Source organism: Diorhabda carinulata, chromosome 8 (genome assembly GCF_026250575.1).
Source record: "Diorhabda carinulata isolate Delta chromosome 8, icDioCari1.1, whole genome shotgun sequence".
NCBI classification, from domain to species: Eukaryota; Metazoa; Arthropoda; class Insecta; order Coleoptera; family Chrysomelidae; genus Diorhabda; species Diorhabda carinulata.
This window is the reverse complement of record NC_079467.1, coordinates 16,917,345-16,938,988: the sequence shown is the minus strand read 5'-3', so window position 1 is coordinate 16,938,988 and position 21,644 is coordinate 16,917,345. Positions and strand designations below refer to the sequence as shown.

Sequence of the window (21,644 nt, the reverse complement as noted above, 5' to 3'; positions counted from 1 at the left end):
GATTATAAAAATTCATAGACCATAGACTAAAGAGTATAGAGGGCTTATGAACTATGATATTAGAAAATGAAGATATAGTAATTACAATTAAAGGAAAAAGATACAATCGTACGGACACATTAAGAGAATGGAGAAACGGCAAGGTATAAGGAAACATATAGAATGGAGACGGAACCAGAAAATATTGCCAGTAAGACCAAAAAATAGATGGAAAGTTCAGATTGTACAAGATATGCAAAGTCTACGAGTACGTAACTAGTAGAAACAAATGTAGGACAGAAAGAACTGGAGAACAATGGTCGATGCTGCAAAAACATGTATTAAGCTGTAATTAATTAGTGATAAAATGTAGAATGACCACCCACAAAAAATACAGGGTTAAAAGAGCTCAATCTGGGCGGCTACAACTCTAAATAGAATGTGCCTTGTATAGTTGATATATTATATATTGAATGTCTCGGGTCTGAAATTGTCATGCAAATTATCTCAGATAGGTAACTGTAATAGTTTTTACTAAAAACTATTAGACTTACAGATCTGAGATCAATTTTTCAAGTCAAAATATGTATAGACCAAACAAATTTGCACGACAATTTCAAAACCGAGACATTCAATATGGCTTCCTATTGTTGGTAGATCAAGAAGCCGGGCGAAATCTATCGCTCACTATAACTCGCTTACGAAGCGTTTTTTGGAAGTTTTCTTATACCAACTTTTTTTCTATAGAATTTCCCGAGAGATTGGAGTGCTATTCCAAAGCACCCTGTATAATATAGTTGATATATTATCTTGATTTTAGGTTTCTTTTAATTTAAACTTCGTTTAAAAGCATAAAAAATCTTGACGTTTCGGCCTATTGTAGTCTTTATCAAAATATTTTATGCTTTTAAACGATATTAAATTAATTAAGAGATCTAAAATCAAGATAATTTATCGACAAAAATATATAGAAGATGCCTAAGAAGTAAGAAATTTATATAAATCGGAATTAAAAAAACGAAGAACGTGCAATCGTGGAATTATAGCCGCGAACCGACAACCGCGCTAACAAGAATAAGAATACATCGTATAGCGGGTTACGGTAACATTTAGTTTGCTTCAAAAACATCACGATAAAGGAAACGACTTAATAGGTTTCATTTGTTAACTGAATAACAATGGACAAAGGTTAACTTCGACTGTTTTATAACCTAACAATTCATTTAATTTATTCTTACCAAGAAGGTTTGGTATTTCTAAGATTTCACTTTACATCAACAAACACACTTCTAATATACACAAAAACATTTGGTATTTAATTTAAATCAAGTCATTTTTGTAGATCTATTTTAAAAATAACACTAATAGCCATATAATGTATTTTGATATAAAGAACTACGAATGCCCAGTTCAGTGGCGTACGTTTCTACAGGATACAAAAATTCTTTGGAATAAATTTTAAAAGCAAAACAAAGGTCAATGAGAAAAAACTTTTTTATTGAAAATACTGCACTCTTATATTTTTTGGGTGCCGAAACTAAATATGATACTATAAAATATATCTCCTATAATTTATTCACATTTTATAAATACATTTATTGAAATAAGCGATTTTTTTAAAATATATATTATCAAAATAATTGAAAAACGAAATCTAATAGGTGTAGATGACGTTGTATCAGTACTGAAGCACATTTTCTGGTAAAAAAAGTCTGATGCTTTGTAAAAGTCTGTTTTATGTTTGTCATTAAAAACCCAAAGAACTATTAAGAGTGATCAACATATATATCTTAAGTATCAACTTAAGATATTTGTTAATGTTAAGAAAGAAAGAGTTCTTCAAATTTGCTCTGCCTGTGATATGAAAAGATCCAAGTAATTATTATTACTGGTCATAATTTAAAAAATTAAAAATAACAAGCGCATTTTGATTACTGGGACTGGTCCCTGCACCACATACAATTGGGAGTTAATTGAACAAAATGATAAAGAATTTAAATATACAACATAAACCTGTTAAAGATTGGGCTCCATGACTTGGTTTATAAACTTAGTGTTATAATAATATTAATCTAGACAGTAGAACTAAAGCCAGAAAATCTGATAGGTCAGTAAGAATTCTATACCTAACTAAGCCAGAAAGCTGTGACAAACCAATGTACCAAATACATAACATATTGGAAGAGGATACTCCGTTCGAAGTGGTAATTAATGACCGCCAATCATGGTTCAATGAAAATCTTCTGCAAACTCGAAATGTATGGTTCGAAGATAGTGCAAAGAACTGGACTGGGCATTTATGAACAAAAATGCAAATTTCTCAGGTAAAGTTTCTAGCAATAAACAAATGTGCTGGGGAGTCTTTGGATAGAAATCTCTCTACAAAGCATATCCACATTCTCTCAAATAGCTAATTGGCATTGAAGGTTCTGTAAGCTATTGAGTGCACACGAAATTAGTGTGGGAGTGTAAACAAACTCTTTAAGCACTAGCTATCAAAAACAAGTAACTCGAATGTGACTTCCAGGCCACCAGGGTATACCAGGAAATGAGGAAGCAGACAACCTTTCCAATAAGGAGGGCAATGACTCCTTGGACCAGAACCCTACTGTGGCCACACGAGATGCTACATCAATAACTAATTATATGAACAGCTAAAGAATCAGATAGAGTCTTACTGGAGAAACACTTCAGACCTAAAACAATCTAAAAGATTCATAACCATATCAGCCGAGAAGCCTGAAGAACTTCTCTCTATGCTCAGAAACGATATTAAAGTTGTGGTTGATCTTCTAACAGTTCACTGCCCCGTCAAATACTACCTTAAGACGATGAGCATGGCAGAGCCTATTTATTTTGGGAGTAGAACAATAATATGTAGAATCTTGTACAAAATATCTTCTAGATATGGGTGCAGAGTAGCTGTAAAGCCAAAACGACTCCCCAAATCTACTATGGGTAAAACAAACAAAAACCAAAGCCAGATTTGGATTTAGCTCACAAAAATGATTAAAGATAAGTTAGATTAGAATGAAAGAAATTTTCAAGAATATTTTTAGGCATGTGCTACTTATGTAACACAGATAATCAAAGAGCAAGTAATGTTGATGTTATTTCAACTGGAAATAAGCGATTTGTTTTATATAACATGTGTCTTCTAATGGGGAAAACATCAAAAATATACCACTAATAGAAAAGGAAAAATCAATCAAAAACTAACTTTTTCTACTAGATCCTTTTAGAAACAATATAATCTAATTAATCAAAACATTTTTTTGGCAATTGATTTCAGTACTGAATTGTCTTTTGTATCTTTCTTTTGCCTCAAAAAGAGACCTTGAAATTTTTATTCCAAGTTTAAAACAACATCTAATGGTATATAATGGGAATGTGGTAATTATTGTGTTCCTGTTGTTGTGATTTTGGTTGGAAATTCATTCACAATTATAAATTGATTTGAATATCCAATCATTACTAAAAACAATATTAATTAATATAAGAAATTCCTCAGTATGAAACAAGTTATTCATATGTTGAATATCTTGACACTTACAAGGATAATAATATAGAAATGTTGAGTAATAATTTTACAATCCCCAATTTTTTAATTAATTTCCTGTATACAATTAATTAAAGCAGTATAGCTTGTGAGGATCTAACTTAAACTCGTCTTCAAAGTATAAATAATTACTGCATATTGTAGTGGAAATAATTTTAGTCGAATGGAGTCCTTCGACACCAGTCAATTATATTTTGCAATATCTTAAATCCCCAATCAAAATTAATTCAACAAAAAAGAGAAAAATTTATAGTAGATTATGTAGATAAATAAAAATATTGGCAAAAACTTTCGAAATAGATGTAGACTAAATAAATGGTTTAGTTCAATACATTAAAATAAAATTATATATTCTTACACAAATTATCCTTTAATGACTATGTACGCCTTGTTATCTAAGTGAATTGACAGTGAAAGCAGGTATATTGAGTTTAACAAATGAATAAACACCTAATTATACCTTTATAAGGTTTCAAAATACCACTTTCAGTTGTTTTTAGAAAACCAACAAAAACGGAGAGAGCAAAAGAAGTTCAATGAACATAATAAATCAAATATTATACGAGTTCAAAATGATACGAGTACCACTAAATGGTAATTAATAACAACACTCGTTCATTACTGGATTAAATAAATTTATTCTATTGTCATTAACAACTAACATATTTAATATTTATTGAAAAGGTAAATTGTAGTGGAAAGCCTTCATAATTAGAAATTTAATAAATTTAATTACCGTTCAAAAATAAAAAGGATAATAACTATCTATACTACATCAAATAGACTTACAAAAAACTAATACTGCTACTACAGGTTTATATACCAGCATTCAAAATATTTTTGTTATAACCAGAAGTAATATTATGTGGGACAAGTAAAGTTACTGACAGATGACAAAATAAAGGCATTAGGATGCCAGCGTGAAGTCCGTTGTATGAACAAATCTATATACAAAATTGATTTCAATCCAATTCAACTACTTAGTTATCTTTTATGTGGTTCAAAACTCACCTGACTATTATTCGTGGTTGTATCTTCAATTTTATCAGTTTCCATTTTTATCATTGTATAGAAATTATCAACTAACTGTATCGATTACGATAAAAACATACGCACCAATTTATTAAAAATTAGTTATAGAACTATTTACACTAACACATTATTTAATTAACAAATTGTGGTTTAATTTCTAATATTAACGACCGTCTAAACTAAATCACAACGATCACAACACTTCTTTCCCCGATGCAGAAGTGTGGCATAAAAGAAAACTCTCAAAAGTCATCATGCTACTGTCAAAGCTCGTGTCAAGCTTTGCCAACTATATAATATTAAAATAACTGATATTTAATGACAAAATGGTTTGCGAATCATAATGTTTTCAAACAATGAATAGTTCATAAAGGATTATAATTATTAGATCATTATGAACACACATACATTCAAGAAAAGAAAATTATTGAATAAACAAACTGTGATGGGATGGCGGGATATTCAAATACTTTTGTTATGCAATTGTAATCAGGTGTGGTGTTTATTGAAAAATTATGAGTAGTTTGAATTTATTTGCAACAAATGGCAAGAAAATTCTTGGCGTTACATCAAATTACAAGTGAGAATATAGCGATTGAATATATTTGAAATATTTGTAGTTCATACTTGATTTTTATTTAATGAGATTAGGTTTATGAAACTATTTTAAATACTTTTAAATAATTTTTTATTCACTTTTCCATAATATTCTTTTTGAAAATATTGACAATTTCTTGGTAGATGAAATTTTTATTTTGAAATCATTCTTTTATAAGGCAACCGATATAGATTTAACTGTCACTAAAAGCTAGATACATTAAGAAATAGCATATCTAAAAATACCAATATAAAGTGTTGGTTCCTAGGCCGTATTTTTAAAATATAAATTCAAGCAGATTTATTTTATAAACTAACGAAAACAACAAAACTTTTAAAGATTCCGAAGGTGCTTTACTACTTCGCTGGTATACTAAAATTTTGATAGAATTTTATACTTTTCAATATACTTTTTGTTCAATAATTAATAAATAGATACAAAAATAATCTATGTATTTTTAGAAATTTCAACTTCTATATTTTAAAGAGTGTACTGCCATCTATAGTTTAGAAATGTTAATTCTGTGAAATATAAATAAAAGCAGAAAGCTTTACTTAAAAATTTTTCGCCTTCTGCTTATTTAACCGAATGACTTGTTCTACAAGGTTTTAAGCCACTTTATCTTGAGTATGGAAGATTAAGTAAATACCTACCTCCATACGTATCTTTCCTCTATGCAAGAAAGTGCAAGCAGCTTAAATTTAACTTTTAATAATTTAAAAATATGAGTAGGTTCTGAATATTTAATAAACAAGATTAATAGAAACAATTTCATTTTATAAAAATTTATTAACTTATCAATGAAATCTTTTATAAGGACTACACAGTTTCCAAGGTTGAAAAGTAACTTATGTTCGACATGACAGCTAGACATATATAAAATATTTCCGTCAAAATGTACAATCGAAAAAATTGTTTTTGACACCTGTAGTATGTGATTAGTGAATGGCGGGTAATTTAAATTATTTTTGGGCTTATAATGGCAAATTTAAGTTCATTTAAAGAACAAGGTAGAAAAATTATTGGTGTGGGCATTCCAAATTATCTGTAAGTAGATTAAATTATTGATGTATACAATGCTGTTTGAAAATTTCATGAATAATCGTTTATATTTGTATTGATAATTTTATTTTGTGCCGTGTTAAGTAGGTAACATTTTTCATCAGCAAAATTGCCCTATCTCGAATTAAGAAAGCACAATGGTATGTCATAATTAATACAAAAAAAGTGTTTAAGTTGATGGATGTATTGAGAAAAGTGTGTGTTGGATTTGTTTAATTTTTATTTACAGATCCCTTATCAAAGTTTTGAAAATAGATCCTCCAAAAACTTTAGATGTGTTCATGAAACCAAGCACAAGTTATATTACTGAAGGTCCAATTGTGGTGAGTTGATTCTAATTTTTGTTATCAAATTAAATCGAAACTAAAATCCTCTATAAATTCCATAGTGCTTACGAAATCACTTATCCTGTATTCCAAATAAATTTCGTATTATCTACAGTGAAAATCAAATAATAAATTTAAAAAAATATTTTGTATTTCTTATATTAGGTAGAAGTCTCAGATGTTGTATCGTAGGGACCCAGGATTTGAAAGTGCCCCAAGATGTTGCTTATTTCACTGAAAAATTAAGAAATCGTTGACATGACCATTTGAAAAATGAAAACCCAACTTTGAGTTTGTTTTTATGTATTAAAACTTTTACATAGAATTGATATACTTTAAAAATAGATAAGGGGTAGGATAGGGGCCCACTCGTTCCAAATATAATACTGCTACTAATGTGGAGCCTGGTCGTATCAACAGTTGAAAATGGGAAAACATGTTCTACCATGACTTTCTCAAAAATTTAAGAACTATTCAAAACTGTATCATTTTAGATTCCAAAAGGATTTTTAGTTAATCAAGAGATTGAACTAGGTGTAGTTATTGGAAAAAAAGCGAAGAAAGTTTGTGAACAAGAAGCAATGGACTATATTGGCGGTTACTGCGCAGGGCTGGATATGACAGCAGTTAACAAAATTGTAAGACATGTCTCGACTAATCTTTTTAAATTATTTTTATGTACCAAACGTTGATGATAAAAATTTTGAAAAATACATAAAAATCTGAAATGTTATGAACTAAGATTTATCTGGCAAAGTAATTTTAAAAAAAATTGTCAAAATCTAGTTAGAAAAACAATTATTTTTTAACTAGTAGGGTGTAAATTGAACTTCCTTCTCTATATAACTCAAAAAATTAATTCTTTTTACAGTTTCCTGCAATTATATGCCTGTGGTAACTGTTTGGTTCTATTCATATGATCTTAAGAAACACATGTTATATAATTTGCGAAATTGTTTTTTTAATGAAACAAACGCAATTTCTACTTTATTGTCATTTGGTTCACTACAGTGTACAGATAGTATTTTTCATTACCGTTAATGGAATTTGATATCATGGTCCAAACAACATTTATCAACACAAATTTTATTTGATGCCGTTTGGTTAATTATATTTGATATTATTTTTTTCCAAACTATGTTAATTGCAAAATTTTTCACATTGTGGCATTTGGTTCATTACAATTGATAGTATTGTCCGCATTATCCATAGAAAGTACCAAAAAACATTAATCACAAATGAAAAATTATAGTGTTTGATATACAGGGTGTTTCAAAAATAGAGTACAATGAAACTGTTACCAAACCACTGATTTATTATAATTTGTAATAAGTGTTTTGAAATTTTGATTTGTATTCAATTTTCTGCGCCCCTCATTAGCTAGTATTTAGCTATCATATTGGCAAGACACAAATTAACTTAAATTTATACGATTTCTAGACTGAAGCGAGAAGTAAAGGAGGACCATGGACGATTGCGAAAGGTTTTGATACAGCAACCCCTGTGAGCAAATTTATTCCAAAAACTAGTGTCCCAGACCCGTACAAATTACAATTATGGTGTTCAGTGAATGGGAAATTACGTCAAGATGCTTGCACGTCTGATCTACTTTTCAATTTAGCGCATATTATTAGTTTCATAAGTAGTTACATCACTTTGGAACCAAACGATATGATTCTAACTGGAGCACCCCCCAATTTCGGACCAGTGAAAGATAAAGATGTCATAACTGGTGGTATTAGAGATTTAGTTGATATTAAATTTGAAGTAATCGAAGATAAATGAGATTGTTTTAGTTGGATCGAAATTTAATAAAAAGTCGATTGTAAATGTTTAAAAAATTTATTTGAGCGTAATTTATTCGTGATCGGGTTTAACAATTCTTAATAGGTTTTCTTGCAAAATTTCGTCAGTCGAAGAATAACAACCTTGGACAATATATGCAATTGCGGAACCAATTAGAGCTCCTGATATCACATCTGAAAAATTATATAAAAAAAATTGTTATACAGTTAGAAAATCGAGCCGGATCTGCACTGAAGGGGTAAAAAAATTGCTTTTTTTTCAATTTAAACGGTCCTTCTTCCTCTATGTGTTTTCGAAGAAGCAGCCTAAGTTGTGATTGATGTTCACCAAATCTGCTCTGATAAAAAAGAAAGTTACTAAGTGGTTTTTGGCCACTTTCATATTTTATAACCGCTGTAATAAGTAAAAGATGCTGCTTCGACGACATTTTGACGTTTTATAGTTTCTGAAAGCTTTTAAAAAAGTAGTAGAGCCACCAAGCCACTTTAAAGGGGTGCGCAGAACGAACGCGAATATGACGCGCTCTAGACGTTCATAAATGTTAAAAATACACCCCAAATTTTTAGAGAAATTCATCGGATGGGAATACCAATGAAAGAGAAACAAAAAGTTAAGATTGATACCCTAAATCGGGAGCTTTACGTAAACGAAAATGGTACAAGTTTGTGAGATACTTGAAAAAATTAAATATTTGAATAAGCATAACGTGCGAGAGGGATGTAATAGCTGTATAAGAAAATGTAAAACTAAATTCAGTGAAGAAGATAGATGAACAATTATTATTTGAGTTTGTCATGGACAAAACAGCGGATATTTTGAAACAGATTGCATGTTAAGCTACACAACACAAACTACTTCAAATCCAATGGTTGCGTCCCGCGGTCAAATTTTAATCCGGGTTTCACACCAAACGAATCCGAATCAATCAGAATCACTCCGAATCAAGTTGAATTTGATTGACCAAGATTCGGCTTCGAGCGCTCCGTTTAAATGTGAAGGGACTCTTTTCCCGCCTTCAGACCGGACGAATCAGGTTTGATTCGAGGTCGCACTTGATTCAACCTATCAGATTCTTCGTCCGGTCAGTCTTGAATCAACAACCATACGAGATGGACGTGGAGTTATTAATTTTAATAGTTAAAGAAAATAGTGCGATTTATGACACCAGTGATAAAAATCACAGCAACAGAAATCTCATATCTTCTGTGTGGAGGAAAATTGGCGAAGAATTAAACATTCCAGGTAAGAATTATTCAGGTTGATTCAACTGGTGTGAAAGAGTGGAGATGACGAATCAGATTCAACTTGATTCGTAGTGATCCAGATTGATTCAGATTCGTTTGGTGTGAAAGGGGGCTAAGGGTCATTATATGAGGCGCGTCCCGAAAACCTTCCAAGAAATATGGTACTAAATACTTCTGTAAAGTAATTATACGTTCCAGGATTATCGATATCTAAATATTGAATTCTGCTTAACCATTTTCTTACTTAAGTAAAATACATTTCACCAACTTATTAATCATAACACCCCTCACTTGTTGGGATAACTATCATAGATGGGGATAAATTTATGACCTAACCTAAACTTAATCTGTAAATAAGAAAATGGTCAACCCGGACGCGAATATTATCGAACTTAAAAGGTCCGGTTGACCGCGGCACGCAACTAGTGTGAAGCGAGTCTAAAAATACATTATAGACGAGATGGTGAGAAAATAACACCAACATTTCTAAATGACAATTATTTAATGTCAAAAAATAAATTGCTTTCTTTCATTTGGACTAGAGTCAATCCAAAAGGTATAAAAAAAAGAAAAGTCGACATATCAAATAAATTGGGTCACATAAAAAAGCATTTTGACAGAACTTGCCAACGAATGATGTCTAGGTAAGGGCATAAAATATCGATATTTTTTCGAAAAATAATCGATAAATATAATCGATTTTTTTATCTTAAAGTATCGATAGTCGATTGTATTCCACTTACTATCGTAATAATGTACCCGTTTTAAGTATAAATTCAGTGGCGGCGCTAGCCGCCGCGGGGCCCTGTGCGATGTGAGTTAGGGGGGCCCTTCCCCGGGAAATAGCAGTAACATAGCAGTTTCGCGATTTAAAAAGTTTGATTCCATACTTCAATACTTGCGGGGCCCCAGACTTTAAAACATTAAAACCGTGTAGAAATTATTTATATACATATTTATTTACAAAATATTTATTTTTAAGTATAAAATTAAAATAACCTCAGATCCTCAGAATAGGGGAAATATTAGATAAAACCTTCACAGCTTTCTGAAAAATACTGACAGATTGATAGCCCTGCGGGGCCCTGTGCGATCGCACAGCTCGCACATGCCTGGCGCCGCCACTGTATAAATTGATAAATTAATTAAATATACAAGTAAGTCTACATTTAAGAGTAGACCAGAACGCGCGAGCTTTACTATAAGTGCTATAGAATCTCCCTGTTTAGCTCATTGTTGAAACCTTATTATTGATGGGGTACTAAAGGAAATTCCCGCATTTTCAGCACTTTGTGATCATGTTAAAACTAATGTTACATTTTTAAACAATCTTTAAATGCTTCAGACCAATTACGAGCGGAGCATCAAGCTTCAGGCAAAAAAGGCGAAGTTTTGACATTAACCCAAGCAGTCAGCACTAGAGAACGGTTTGTTAAATTGTCGAAAATTTTAGCCACTAAATACCCAACTAACAAAAATATTGGTGGCAACTTCGCAGCTTAAAGCAATTCGAGACCTTACTAATCCTCTTAGTCCTTTTAAAGAATCTACTGAAGAGATCAGTGGAGAATACTATATTACGTCAAGCTTAGCAATTCCTGTTTTTAATTTACTTCGTCAAGTTACTGATCAATCAACGACATCGACCGCTCTAGGAGAAATTAGTAAAGAGGCATTACTTACAAAAGTCGAAGAAAAACTCGTTCCCCTTGAGAAAAACATTCTTTTCTTTCGGGAGCGACTATATTAGATCCACGGTTTAAACGTCTCCACTCGCTGTCTCCAGTGCTATTTCAAGACTCAGCAATAAGATACGCTTAGAGCATAGGCGAAAAGGACAACAAACTCCAGATCCAAGACCTGCTCAAGCATCACAAGAAGCTAGTTCGTTGTCTATTTGGTGTAGGCATGAAATATTAATAACGCTTACTTCAAATAGAGTAGAAATTCCAAGCTCTGGTGGTGTTTTTAATGAACTCAAACAATATTTGGACCAACCATTAATCGACCGAAAATCAGACCCGATAAAATTTTGGGTGAATTTTCGCCAGTTCACACCAGTTTTCTATCTGAAATAGCTTTAAAATATTTGATCTGTCAGGCTCCCTCTGTATCATCTGAAAGACTTTCTTCGGCTGTCGATTCAGCGGTTCCAGATAATAGAAGCAGGTTAACTGGAGAATATATTAAAGAGCGAGTACTTTTGATGTCTCTACCAGATAATTACTGAATTGAATAAAATTCAGAATACTAATCGCTGTTTACAGGATCATTTTCTGACATTACTAAAAACTTCATTTTAAATTTCTTTCATTTTTTATTTCTTAGATTCTTTGATATATTAATGCATCTAAATGTTCTTGATTTTAGGTCTCTTTGTTTTTTTTTTCGATAATTTTTAAAAGAAAGATAAATTTTGACGTTTAAAACCAATTTTAAAACAGAAGAAACCTAAAATCAAGAACATTTGGATGCATTTTTTTAACAATATTTAAATAATTTTTTAATTAATAAATAAAACTGAAAAAACTAAATGTGTGTTCAAATTTTTTAACGTTCGAATTATTTGACAATTTTTTGGGTAATCCCATCTTGGAAATAAAAATATCGATATTTCTTATTCTGCATAAATCGATATTGTTTAAAAATATCGATACGATATTTATCGATATATGTTTTTCATTTGCCCATCCCTAGTTCGTAGATCGTAGAGAAATTGGAAGGAAACAAGCCTCTTGGTTGAAGAATATTAGAGAACCATGGACTGGGATAAGAGAAGCAGAAAAAAACTTAATCTCCCCCCTCTTATATCGAAATGTTTCTAAATATGTCGAAGAAAACGGCGTAGCTACCGCCATCTATCAAAGATTTTTGATACTTATCTAGTTATTCAACGTACTATCCGAAAAGGCGGCAACAAGAAATAGTCACGAATTTAGACGTCTTTTATTTTAGTTTGTCCTTTGTTGGATTTATAAAATTCATTAAAATAATAATGATAATGAAACTGAATGCGGGCATGCGTCTAATTAACATCGGTGCTAAGCTAAAATGCCGCTAAAGTATGCTCGACTGCTTTCTTACCTATGATTACTTATCAAATGCAAGATAAAAATGCTTAAGACCGTTTGACATGATGCAAGATAAAGTGCCAGAAATTGCATGCAATTTCTTGAAAGATCAAAATATTACATAGACGAATACCGCATGTCGTTTGACATTATGCAAGTTTCTTACCACTGCATCATGGTTGGAACTAATCAAAATTTCAAAAGTAAAAAATTTCCTAACCTCAAACTTTATTTAATATTTTGTGGGCAATTTAAATTGAAAATAGCAAAGCTAATTGAAGTAAACAAGAAAAAAGTGGCCAGTGCATCACTGGCAATAATTATATCTGCCTCTGCCTTGCTTTTGGAGTTTGATGGACAGTTTAGCTAGAGAATTATACGAAAAAACATAGAAAAATTAGTTGAGAATGGATGAAGGAACATTTAAAAAACTCCGAGGAAACTAAAACGTATTATTAACAATTTTTTAGCAATATTTTCAATGAATTGTATTTACACAAGTTGCAGGATACAATTTACGAAATTTTTGACAAAAAAATAATGTATTTTTTCATTCATAATTAACAGAAAAAAACTGGTTTCGCGAGTTTTTATCATTTTTCTTTTGTGCTTAGTCGCTTCCTTTTTTATCAGGACAGAAATGCCTTAACAACATTTTCAAATTTTATTATATATAAAACTAAACTTACCACGACTTCCTCTAAGTTGAAAACGTTGTATAAACATTTTGTTATTTACCTGAGAAATGATGATGATAATCAGCTGTTCTACTAGCCGCTACTACCGAAGCGAACAAAAACAGCGTAGTCATCATCGATATAATGATCCCTTTACAAAATCGTGGTCTTTTCAAATCTAAACGAGTATTTATATATAAAATCATGTATATCATGCATGTGAAAATGAAAGAAGCATGAGCACTCGGAAAACTTTTTCTTCCGTCCATTTGTCCGTGATATTCACCATCACAATTGTCTATATCGGTGCCATAACTATCAAAAATATTTTATCAATTATTCATATTAAAAATCACACTTTTTAATATACCATGCAATTTTAAAGAAGAAGCAAATGGATATCAAATAAATACGAGGAAGGTATCAGAAGTACATGGCATGACCTAGAGATGGCGGTAGTTGCTTGAAGCTGTATTAGAAAGTACACAATATTTAACAGCATACGTTCCAAGTTTGAAGACGCCACGTTTGTTAGTATTTGCTTGGCAGCCATCAATAGTGAACGTTTTTAGTGAATAAGTTTAAAAATTAAAGATATCTGCAGCAAAAACGGAATACATGACCACCTCAAAAACACCTATCAGATGCAAACTGGTTTTAGATGATGAAATTATACAACAAGAGATGAAATTTAAATATGTAGTCATAGAAATATAAGGAGAGAAACAACATAGACTATAAGTATCAACGAGTCATCAAAGAACTTTCCGAAGAAGTTCAAATTAATACTGGTGTTCGGCAGGGAGACAGTCTTAACCCAACCCCTGACGATGGTATTGCCGTAGTAGAAAATGAAGACGACTTACAACGTTTACTATATAAGATGAAAATTTCTGCCGAAAAATTCAATATGAGCATCTCAGTCAACAAGACACCATCAATGGTAATAACAAAAAATCCTATTAGATGCAAATTGGCAGTCGATACCGTAATAATACAGCAGGTATCAAGATTCAATTACCTTTGAATGAATATATCTAGTGAAAGAAACCTTACAGAGGAGGCACGAACACAAACGATGAAAGCATCAAAAGTCAGCGGCTGTCTGAGAGATATAGTGTGGAGAAACAAAGGGATGAGTTCACAGAGCAAGATTAGAACGTGTGTGAGACCTATTCTCACATATGCGTCAGAAATTGGAGCCGAGACATCAACAACAAAAAGAATAATGAGAACCACAGAGATGAAAATGCTGCAAACCATCAAGGGAGTCACCCTCGGGGACCGAATAAGGAGTGATGACATAAGAGAAGAAATGGGCGTACAGGATGTAGTGAGATGGATCAGGGAGACTCGGAGACCTGTAGGCAGACCACCAAAGAGGTGGTACGAGAGCTGGAGTTCAGCTTCTAAGGAAGATCCAAGAAGAGGGCCAAACGTACAGGGTTGGACCTGGTCCTATTGAAAGAGGAAGAAGAAGAAGAAATATAAGAATGCGGTGATATCGAATCGGAGGTAAGAAGCCAAGCAGTAAAAACAACACAAACCTCAGCTTACCTGGACATATCGGAACACAGCGAAAACCGGACCAGACACATCGAACACAAAGAAAATATTAGAAACCACCGAAATGAAAATAGTGCGCAGAATAACTGGAAGACACTATTTGACGGAGAGAGAAGCGAGAACATTCGAAGAACATGTAAGATTGACAACGTAAGCGAATGGATATTGGGAAGACTCCGCAAGAGATGGAGCGACAACCTCTCTAATAATTAAACAGCAGAGGATACGAGGAAAAACAAGCGTATTGCTTACATTAAAGAAAGAAGAAGAAGAAGAATAGGTGATGTCGACAGTTAATGCCTATTTTGAGGAACTTGACGATTTTTATTATAAAAAGGGTATCGAACTTATTGAACATCCCTGGAAAAAGTATACTAAAACTAAAAGGAGATTACGTTGAAAAATATTCGTATAGATAATTTCCAATTTAATATACGGTATGAAATGAGAAGTAGTCATATTGGATGTAATATAAATTAATCGTAGAAGTTTTTCAATTATTCGTTAAGCACAAATAGAAATTTAACACTGTAGAAATAGAAATATCACTTTAAAGTATATTATATGTATGTATATTATATTAATTATATGCTTGTAAAATTCTTACCCTTCTGGAAAGCATCTAAAATAAAAATTAGGCCTTGGTCTGCCGACGCTCAATTTCAACACACAAGTGATGATTCCATTCAAACAATAAGCTAAAGTTAAACCGTAAACACTCTGTATTATTTCTGGAATTGTTGTACGATTTTTTCGAGCCAATAACCAATGCCCTATATAAATAATCATCGGGACACACACCATTGTCATATATAAATATCTTTTAGGAAAATAACTATCGACAGAAGGATAACGGTACATCCATAATTCATCTTCGTCGATATGTCTTACCACTGGACTCAGTTTATCTAACCATCTAGAAATTGAAATTGTTAATTTTATTTATAACTAACTGAACCGGCAAACGTTGTTTTGCCATATGAATCAAATCTAGGAAATATTTTTTTAGTTCAATAAAAATAACTTAGTTACTGGTGGCAAAATTAGGATTTAAAATCTATATAACAAAAAAACTACAGAACATATGCATCAATAAACGAGGATATATTGGAAAATTCTTAGTCTAATATAGAACCAAACAAAATTCCAATGTCAAAATATTTTATTACTCAACATATTCTCTTCTTAATTGGATACATTTATTACAGCGAACCTGCAACGTCTCTAGACCTTTCAAAAAAAATGTTTTCTTCTTGCTTTGCAAACCAGACCTCCACAGCTTTTATTACCTCCTCGTTGGAAGGAAATTTATGACTTTTTAAACTTTTTTTCTATTGAGGAAAGAGATTATAATCGGACGGAGCCAAATCTGGTGAATAAGGAGGGTGTTCTAGTAATTCAAACTCTAAAACACGAAGTTTTTGCATGGCAACATGAGGTTTGTGTACAGGGGCTTCGTTCTGAAAAAACAAAACACCTTTGGATAGCTTTCCGCGTCTTTTCTCTTTAACTTTTTCCCGCAAAGTGGTCAGTAATGTCGAATAGTAATCTCCAGTTATTACTCCATGACAATCCCAAAAAACTGAAGCAAGAACTTTTCCAGCCGATTTTTGGACACTATACTTCTTAGTTCTTGGAGAACCAGAGTGTCGCCATTCCATCGATTGTTGCTTTGTTTCTGAATCGTAGAAATGTACCCAAGTCTCATCCATAGTAATAATTCGTTTTAAGAAGGCCACATCGTTTTCAAATTGAGCACAGATCGAACGCGATGCTTCTATCCTTGCACGCTTTTGGTCAACATTCAAACATTTGGGGATCCATTTTGTAGCATTTTTTCTCATGTCCAAATTGACGTGAACTATATGATGAACGTGTTCGTATGAAATATTCAGTGCTTCTGATATCCGTTTTGGCCCAATTCGACGGTCTGATAAAATCATGTCATGAGCTGCATCAATATTTTCAGGGACAAACACAGAAACTGGCCTTCTCGATTGGTCATTATCTTCAATGGAAAATTTACCTCTTTTGAAGCTTGCAGTCCAATTTTTCACGGTCGCATACGAAGAACATTGATCACCAAGGGTATTAAGCATATCTTCGTAAATCTGCTTACCTCTTAACCCTTTTAAATACTTGATGATGGTTCGATACTCCAATTTTTCTATTTTCACAATTTCGGTGGACATCTTTTTTTAAATTTATTGCGTAACTCTGTTTCACTTTTTTGATGTCAAACTTTACGCTGACACTTCTAATAAGTTATTGTTCGTTGCTGTGGTAACGCAATTTTTGTTTATGCATGTAACTGGTCTAGGCTAACTATACAATACATTTTCGTAAGATAGACGAATGCGGGTTTTCTTTTTTTGAAAATTAAGTCGTCCAAATGTTGGACGTTACATCGGACACATTCTTGGAGCCTGGCTTCGATTTTCTTGCAACTTGCTGGAGAAGTGCCGCCGAGATGCCATTGACTTCGCAAACTTTATTTTCTTTCAGTTCAGAGATTGTCGCCGATCTTGTTTCCTACACCCCCACAGAAAAAAGTCGGCTTATCAATTTGTTAGGGAAGAAATCACTTCCTAGCAGTGTGTGGCGTGGCGCCGTCTTGCTGAAACCATGTCTGTGAAGTGAAGGCTCAATGTTGGAAATAAATAATCGTTAAGCATTCGCCTATAAGCAAACCCGTCTACGGAAATTGCGATTTTCAAAAAAATTAGGTCCAATTATTCCCCTGTTTGACAACACACACCAAACGTCACTTTGGGACTATGAAGTGACTGTTAATGTTTTAAACGGGGATTTTGTCTTTTAAGAAACCGACAACGACAATTTTGATTGTTTACACTTCCATTCAAATCAAAATGGGCTTCATCAACATTATCTCACAGAAATTTTTACGCATATTGTGATCATTAGGCTTAAGCGCTTGCACAATTTAAATTTCAAATCATTAAATTTAAGATACTTCTTCAAATTTCGTGCACTAAAGTTTGTGGAAGCCCCAAGGCAGCCGCTCTCTTGCGAACTGACTGACGCGGATTATCGCGCAAACTTACGCGACGAGTTCAATATTTTCATTCGTTCTGCTGTGTCCTCATCGTGGGTTGTTTTCTGCTGAACTTGTTGCTCGGTACCTTCGCATCCGTGATCGAATCCAATTTTCACTTGGGGCGTCACGTAACCGTCGAATATTGTAACGTGAAGAAAATCTTCGACGAGCAATTGCACTCGACTCATTGGCTTTGAAATAGGCTTCGATTGCAAACGCACGTTGTTCACCCGTCCGTTGCGCACGAATGACGATGCCAACGATGCCTCCTCCCTGCCACTCCGCTCAATGGTTACATAGTAATTCGAAATTCAAATCCTAATTCTGCTACCGGACACCCGTTACTTATAATCGACAATGAAATTATGCTTTATTTTGGTTACTATATGATATTTTATTAAAGTAAAGAATATATTTCAAATTACAATTCTTGATAGCTATTCGAACATCAAAAATAATTATTCATATTTTTACTATTAACCTTTTCAGTGCTAGTTTTAATTTTTAGATAATTCATTCCATTAGAATGCGTTTATGGGACTATTTTAATCAGTTGCAGCAGTCAGATGATGAAAATCTTGTGTCCGCAGGCTAGACCTACTAAAATGGGGCAAAACCGGGAAAGTTTCACTGGTCCGACTATAGAAGGGCGTCGCAATGAAAAGGTTAATTATGCGAGAATATGCACCAAATATAGTTGTCCAATAACAACTTTAGAATGAGCATAATATTCAACAACAGGCTCATATTGGAATGCTAGACAAAGAAATAAATCATGTAAAAAGTCAAAGAACTTGTATTCGTTGTCGATCAATTCCAGAAATCTGCGCATTTCTCTTTGTTCTAATTGTCTCTGTTGATTTCGTTCATCCCGTGCCGCTTGCGATCCACGTAACTGCTTAGTGCTCACACGCACGTTGGATTTGTTCGCCTAAACTTCGTGCTCTCATATCCTTGGCCTCGGCAGGGCGACGCGGCGCAATCGCCATCTATTGAGCTGTCATGACAACAAGGTGTCGGCCAAGTTGTTGATGCGTTTCGAGGAGAATACCGGAGCATTGCTAGTGATTATTGTTTGATGAAGCACGGCTTTTTTGAGGGGATATAGTGAGAAATTTACTCATCATGACCGTAACCGCTATCAGAAGAAAGTCCAGAAGTTTGATTGTGACCCGTTTGAGCTGCGGTTCGAAGATATGGAAGAAGATAAGGACACCAGAGGCCACGCGTGATCAATTAGACAGACTGGATTACCCAGTTTTTCGCACGAACTTTACAACCAGAGAAGCTATGAAGGATTATAAGAGTCTAGAAGCTCACAATTTTCTCATCTCTAACCTTGTATTTCCTCTTCGTGTGATAGTGCTTGGCAAGGTTTGTATTGTTTGTTGAGCATACCATAATGTTCGTCTGGAATCAGGATTTAACTCTTATCACATTTTGTCTTGATGTCCGAATAACTTTTCTAGTCATTTTCATCGCTTTTAATTCTCCTAAATCATTTTATTGAGTCCCTATATCTTTCCATTCGAAGAAACAATATACAACTGAATATTGTTTCTTTTTTTCCACTTGATTTCAATTTCCCTGGTGAAATTTATGTTGTGCATGCCTAGGAGTAATTGAGATTTTTTTTCAGATATTTAGATATCAAACTAATCAATTCAGGGTCTCAAATCATCTTTGATATTTCGATATTTCCATTATTTTACGGAGTCTTGTTCAGTCACATTATTTCCTGTGCGAAAAACCCAAAATTATATTCATGCTGAACGTTTTAATCGCGAATAAGGCCACGCGTTGCTGTGGCCGAGTGATTTAAAAATGATGCAAATTGGTCCCTTTATGTCTTGCAGGTATTGCTGATTGTAGTTAAATAAATCAAGTTAAAACACTTATTTGTGAAAAATAGTGACTTTATACAGTATTAGTTTGCTTATTATTTGACTTACCTTTCACATTAATAGAACACATTTACTTATTAAACACGTACACTTTTCTGTTTTGGTTTAAAACTATTTGCAAAAACTGTTGAGTACAATATGTACAGGTACGATAATGGCCGTTGTGGGCGGTAGCTCACAACATGTGATTATTTACATGAGAGTAAAAACTGTCTTTTCAGTTATTAGTAAATAATTATTGCTCTGGAAATTAATGATATAATTACGATTAATAGTATAATTAACATGTGACTTGCACAGAAATTTAAAAATGATACATAAGTATAACAGTCACTGCTACGATCTATACACAAATAAAACCTAAAAAAATGGCCGAAAACTGTATAAGGAGACCGGCTTCGTTCTCATCCCTACTCTGTGATGTTTGCTTGATGAGAGGTGAGAACGGTAGACACCTAGCGGGGATATCTGATGAGTTATCGACCGGCGAGGATGAAATATCAAATTAAATTTAGAGAAAAAAACATAATTAAGGAAAATTAAGCACGATTTACAGTTATTGAGACAGTGCCGTAGTCAGGATATAAAATAAAATCAAAGAGAGTCTCCATATTACTTTTTTTTATTTTATAGTTTTATTAGCGTCGAAAAAAATGATATCAACTGAACTATGAACATTCAAATATAGGAATAGGTTAGGAATATAGAATAGGGTGTTTCGATTTTCTATCAAATATTGTTTAAAATATACCGTATATTTGTAAACATGTTAATATATTTATTTTAAAAACCAGTAATCTAATAAAATTGAAACATTGAAATTTTTGATTATAATATGATAGTTTCCAATACTTACAAAAATATTATCCAAAAACCGACTCGAAATCCACTTTCAATAATAAGATGAAGTGCAGTGGTAGCCTTATCCATATTTTCTTTAAACTATTATTATATCTTATATTTCCAAATTCATTTTGAGTAATACTTTTTCAATTGTAACAGTATATTTTTACACTAAAATTTTGACTGATCAAGTATAGGTTAACCTCACATATCTGACGTCAAGGCTAACATTATTTCTTTGTGTAGAGTACACGCCACAGATTGACTAAAGTTCCATGGTTCATGACAGTGTTATTTGTTCTGACCAAATAGAACGCCATCTATGTCACAAAACTTTTGCTATTAATTTGACATGCGTTATAAAATGTCTTAGTAGTATAGCAAAATTTAAGCGTTATTTTAGTAGGTGCGCAATAGGCAATACATACACAGTTTTTGAAATACACTATCATTGTTATTAATATACTTTCTATTTTGAATCAAACGGCTTTTATATGAAGTTAAGATATAAGTGGAACGCACATTTTGAGCACTGGTGGCTTGTGGTATGGTAACTTGGTAACATTTGGAATACATATTTCACTTCGATTTGACTTATCTGCAAAGCAACTTGTAAGAAGTTTTGGCTCCGATGTTAAATTTCCACCATGTTTTGATAATAGCTCATAAATCATTTCCGGATCAAGTTACAACCAGCTGCTATATTAACTTAGGGGACATTGCTTTACTTACATTAAAACTATTATTAGTAGCGGTATTTTATTTAAATTCTTTCTGCACAAATGAAATAGAATCTACCACTACAATATAACCGTGGTACGATATAAAGGATGTTAGGAAGGTTCAGTGGAACGTACTATATATGATAGATGCCTTACATCGTTGCCATATTGTATTTTTTTTCAGATGTTGACATTAA

General features: G+C 32.8%; 3 protein-coding genes across 5 annotated transcripts in view; 1 reads left to right on the top strand and 2 right to left on the bottom strand.

Moving 5' to 3' along the window:
• Positions 1-4,835, bottom strand: part of LOC130897382 (F-box/WD repeat-containing protein 1A) — a 42,855-nt gene extending 38,020 nt beyond the window's left edge. Inside the window, exon 1 of one of the 2 annotated variants that reach the window (XM_057806211.1) lies at positions 4,550-4,835. In XM_057806211.1, coding sequence (XP_057662194.1) covers positions 4,550-4,603 — 54 coding nt within the window. In that variant the 5' untranslated portion in view covers positions 4,604-4,835. Of the gene's footprint in view, positions 1-1,217; positions 1,351-4,549 lie in introns of those variants that run through there. The other variant, XM_057806212.1, reaches the window with a different exon arrangement.
• Positions 4,836-4,920: 85 nt separating this feature from the next.
• On the top strand, positions 4,921-8,386 carry LOC130897028 (acylpyruvase FAHD1, mitochondrial). 2 transcript variants are annotated; one of them, XM_057805505.1, is made up of 4 exons: positions 4,921-5,150; positions 6,460-6,553; positions 7,051-7,194; positions 7,997-8,386. In XM_057805505.1, the coding sequence occupies exons 1-4, from the start codon at positions 5,086-5,088 to the stop codon at positions 8,339-8,341; spliced, it is 648 nt and encodes a 215-aa protein (XP_057661488.1). In that variant the 5' UTR covers positions 4,921-5,085; the 3' UTR covers positions 8,342-8,386. The 2 variants fall into 2 exon arrangements, with proteins under 2 accessions (XP_057661488.1, XP_057661487.1); XM_057805504.1 differs by lacking the exon at positions 4,921-5,150 and adding an exon at positions 6,066-6,215.
• On the bottom strand, positions 8,380-21,101 carry LOC130897027 (phospholipid phosphatase 5). Its single transcript, XM_057805503.1, has 4 exons — positions 20,739-21,101; positions 15,528-15,836; positions 13,416-13,669; positions 8,380-8,535 (listed from the first exon to the last, which is right to left on the bottom strand). Exons 1-4 carry the CDS (start codon positions 20,810-20,812, stop codon positions 8,414-8,416), a joined length of 759 nt encoding a protein of 252 aa, XP_057661486.1. The 5' UTR covers positions 20,813-21,101; the 3' UTR covers positions 8,380-8,413.
• Between the last annotated feature and the right edge of the window lie 543 nt (positions 21,102-21,644).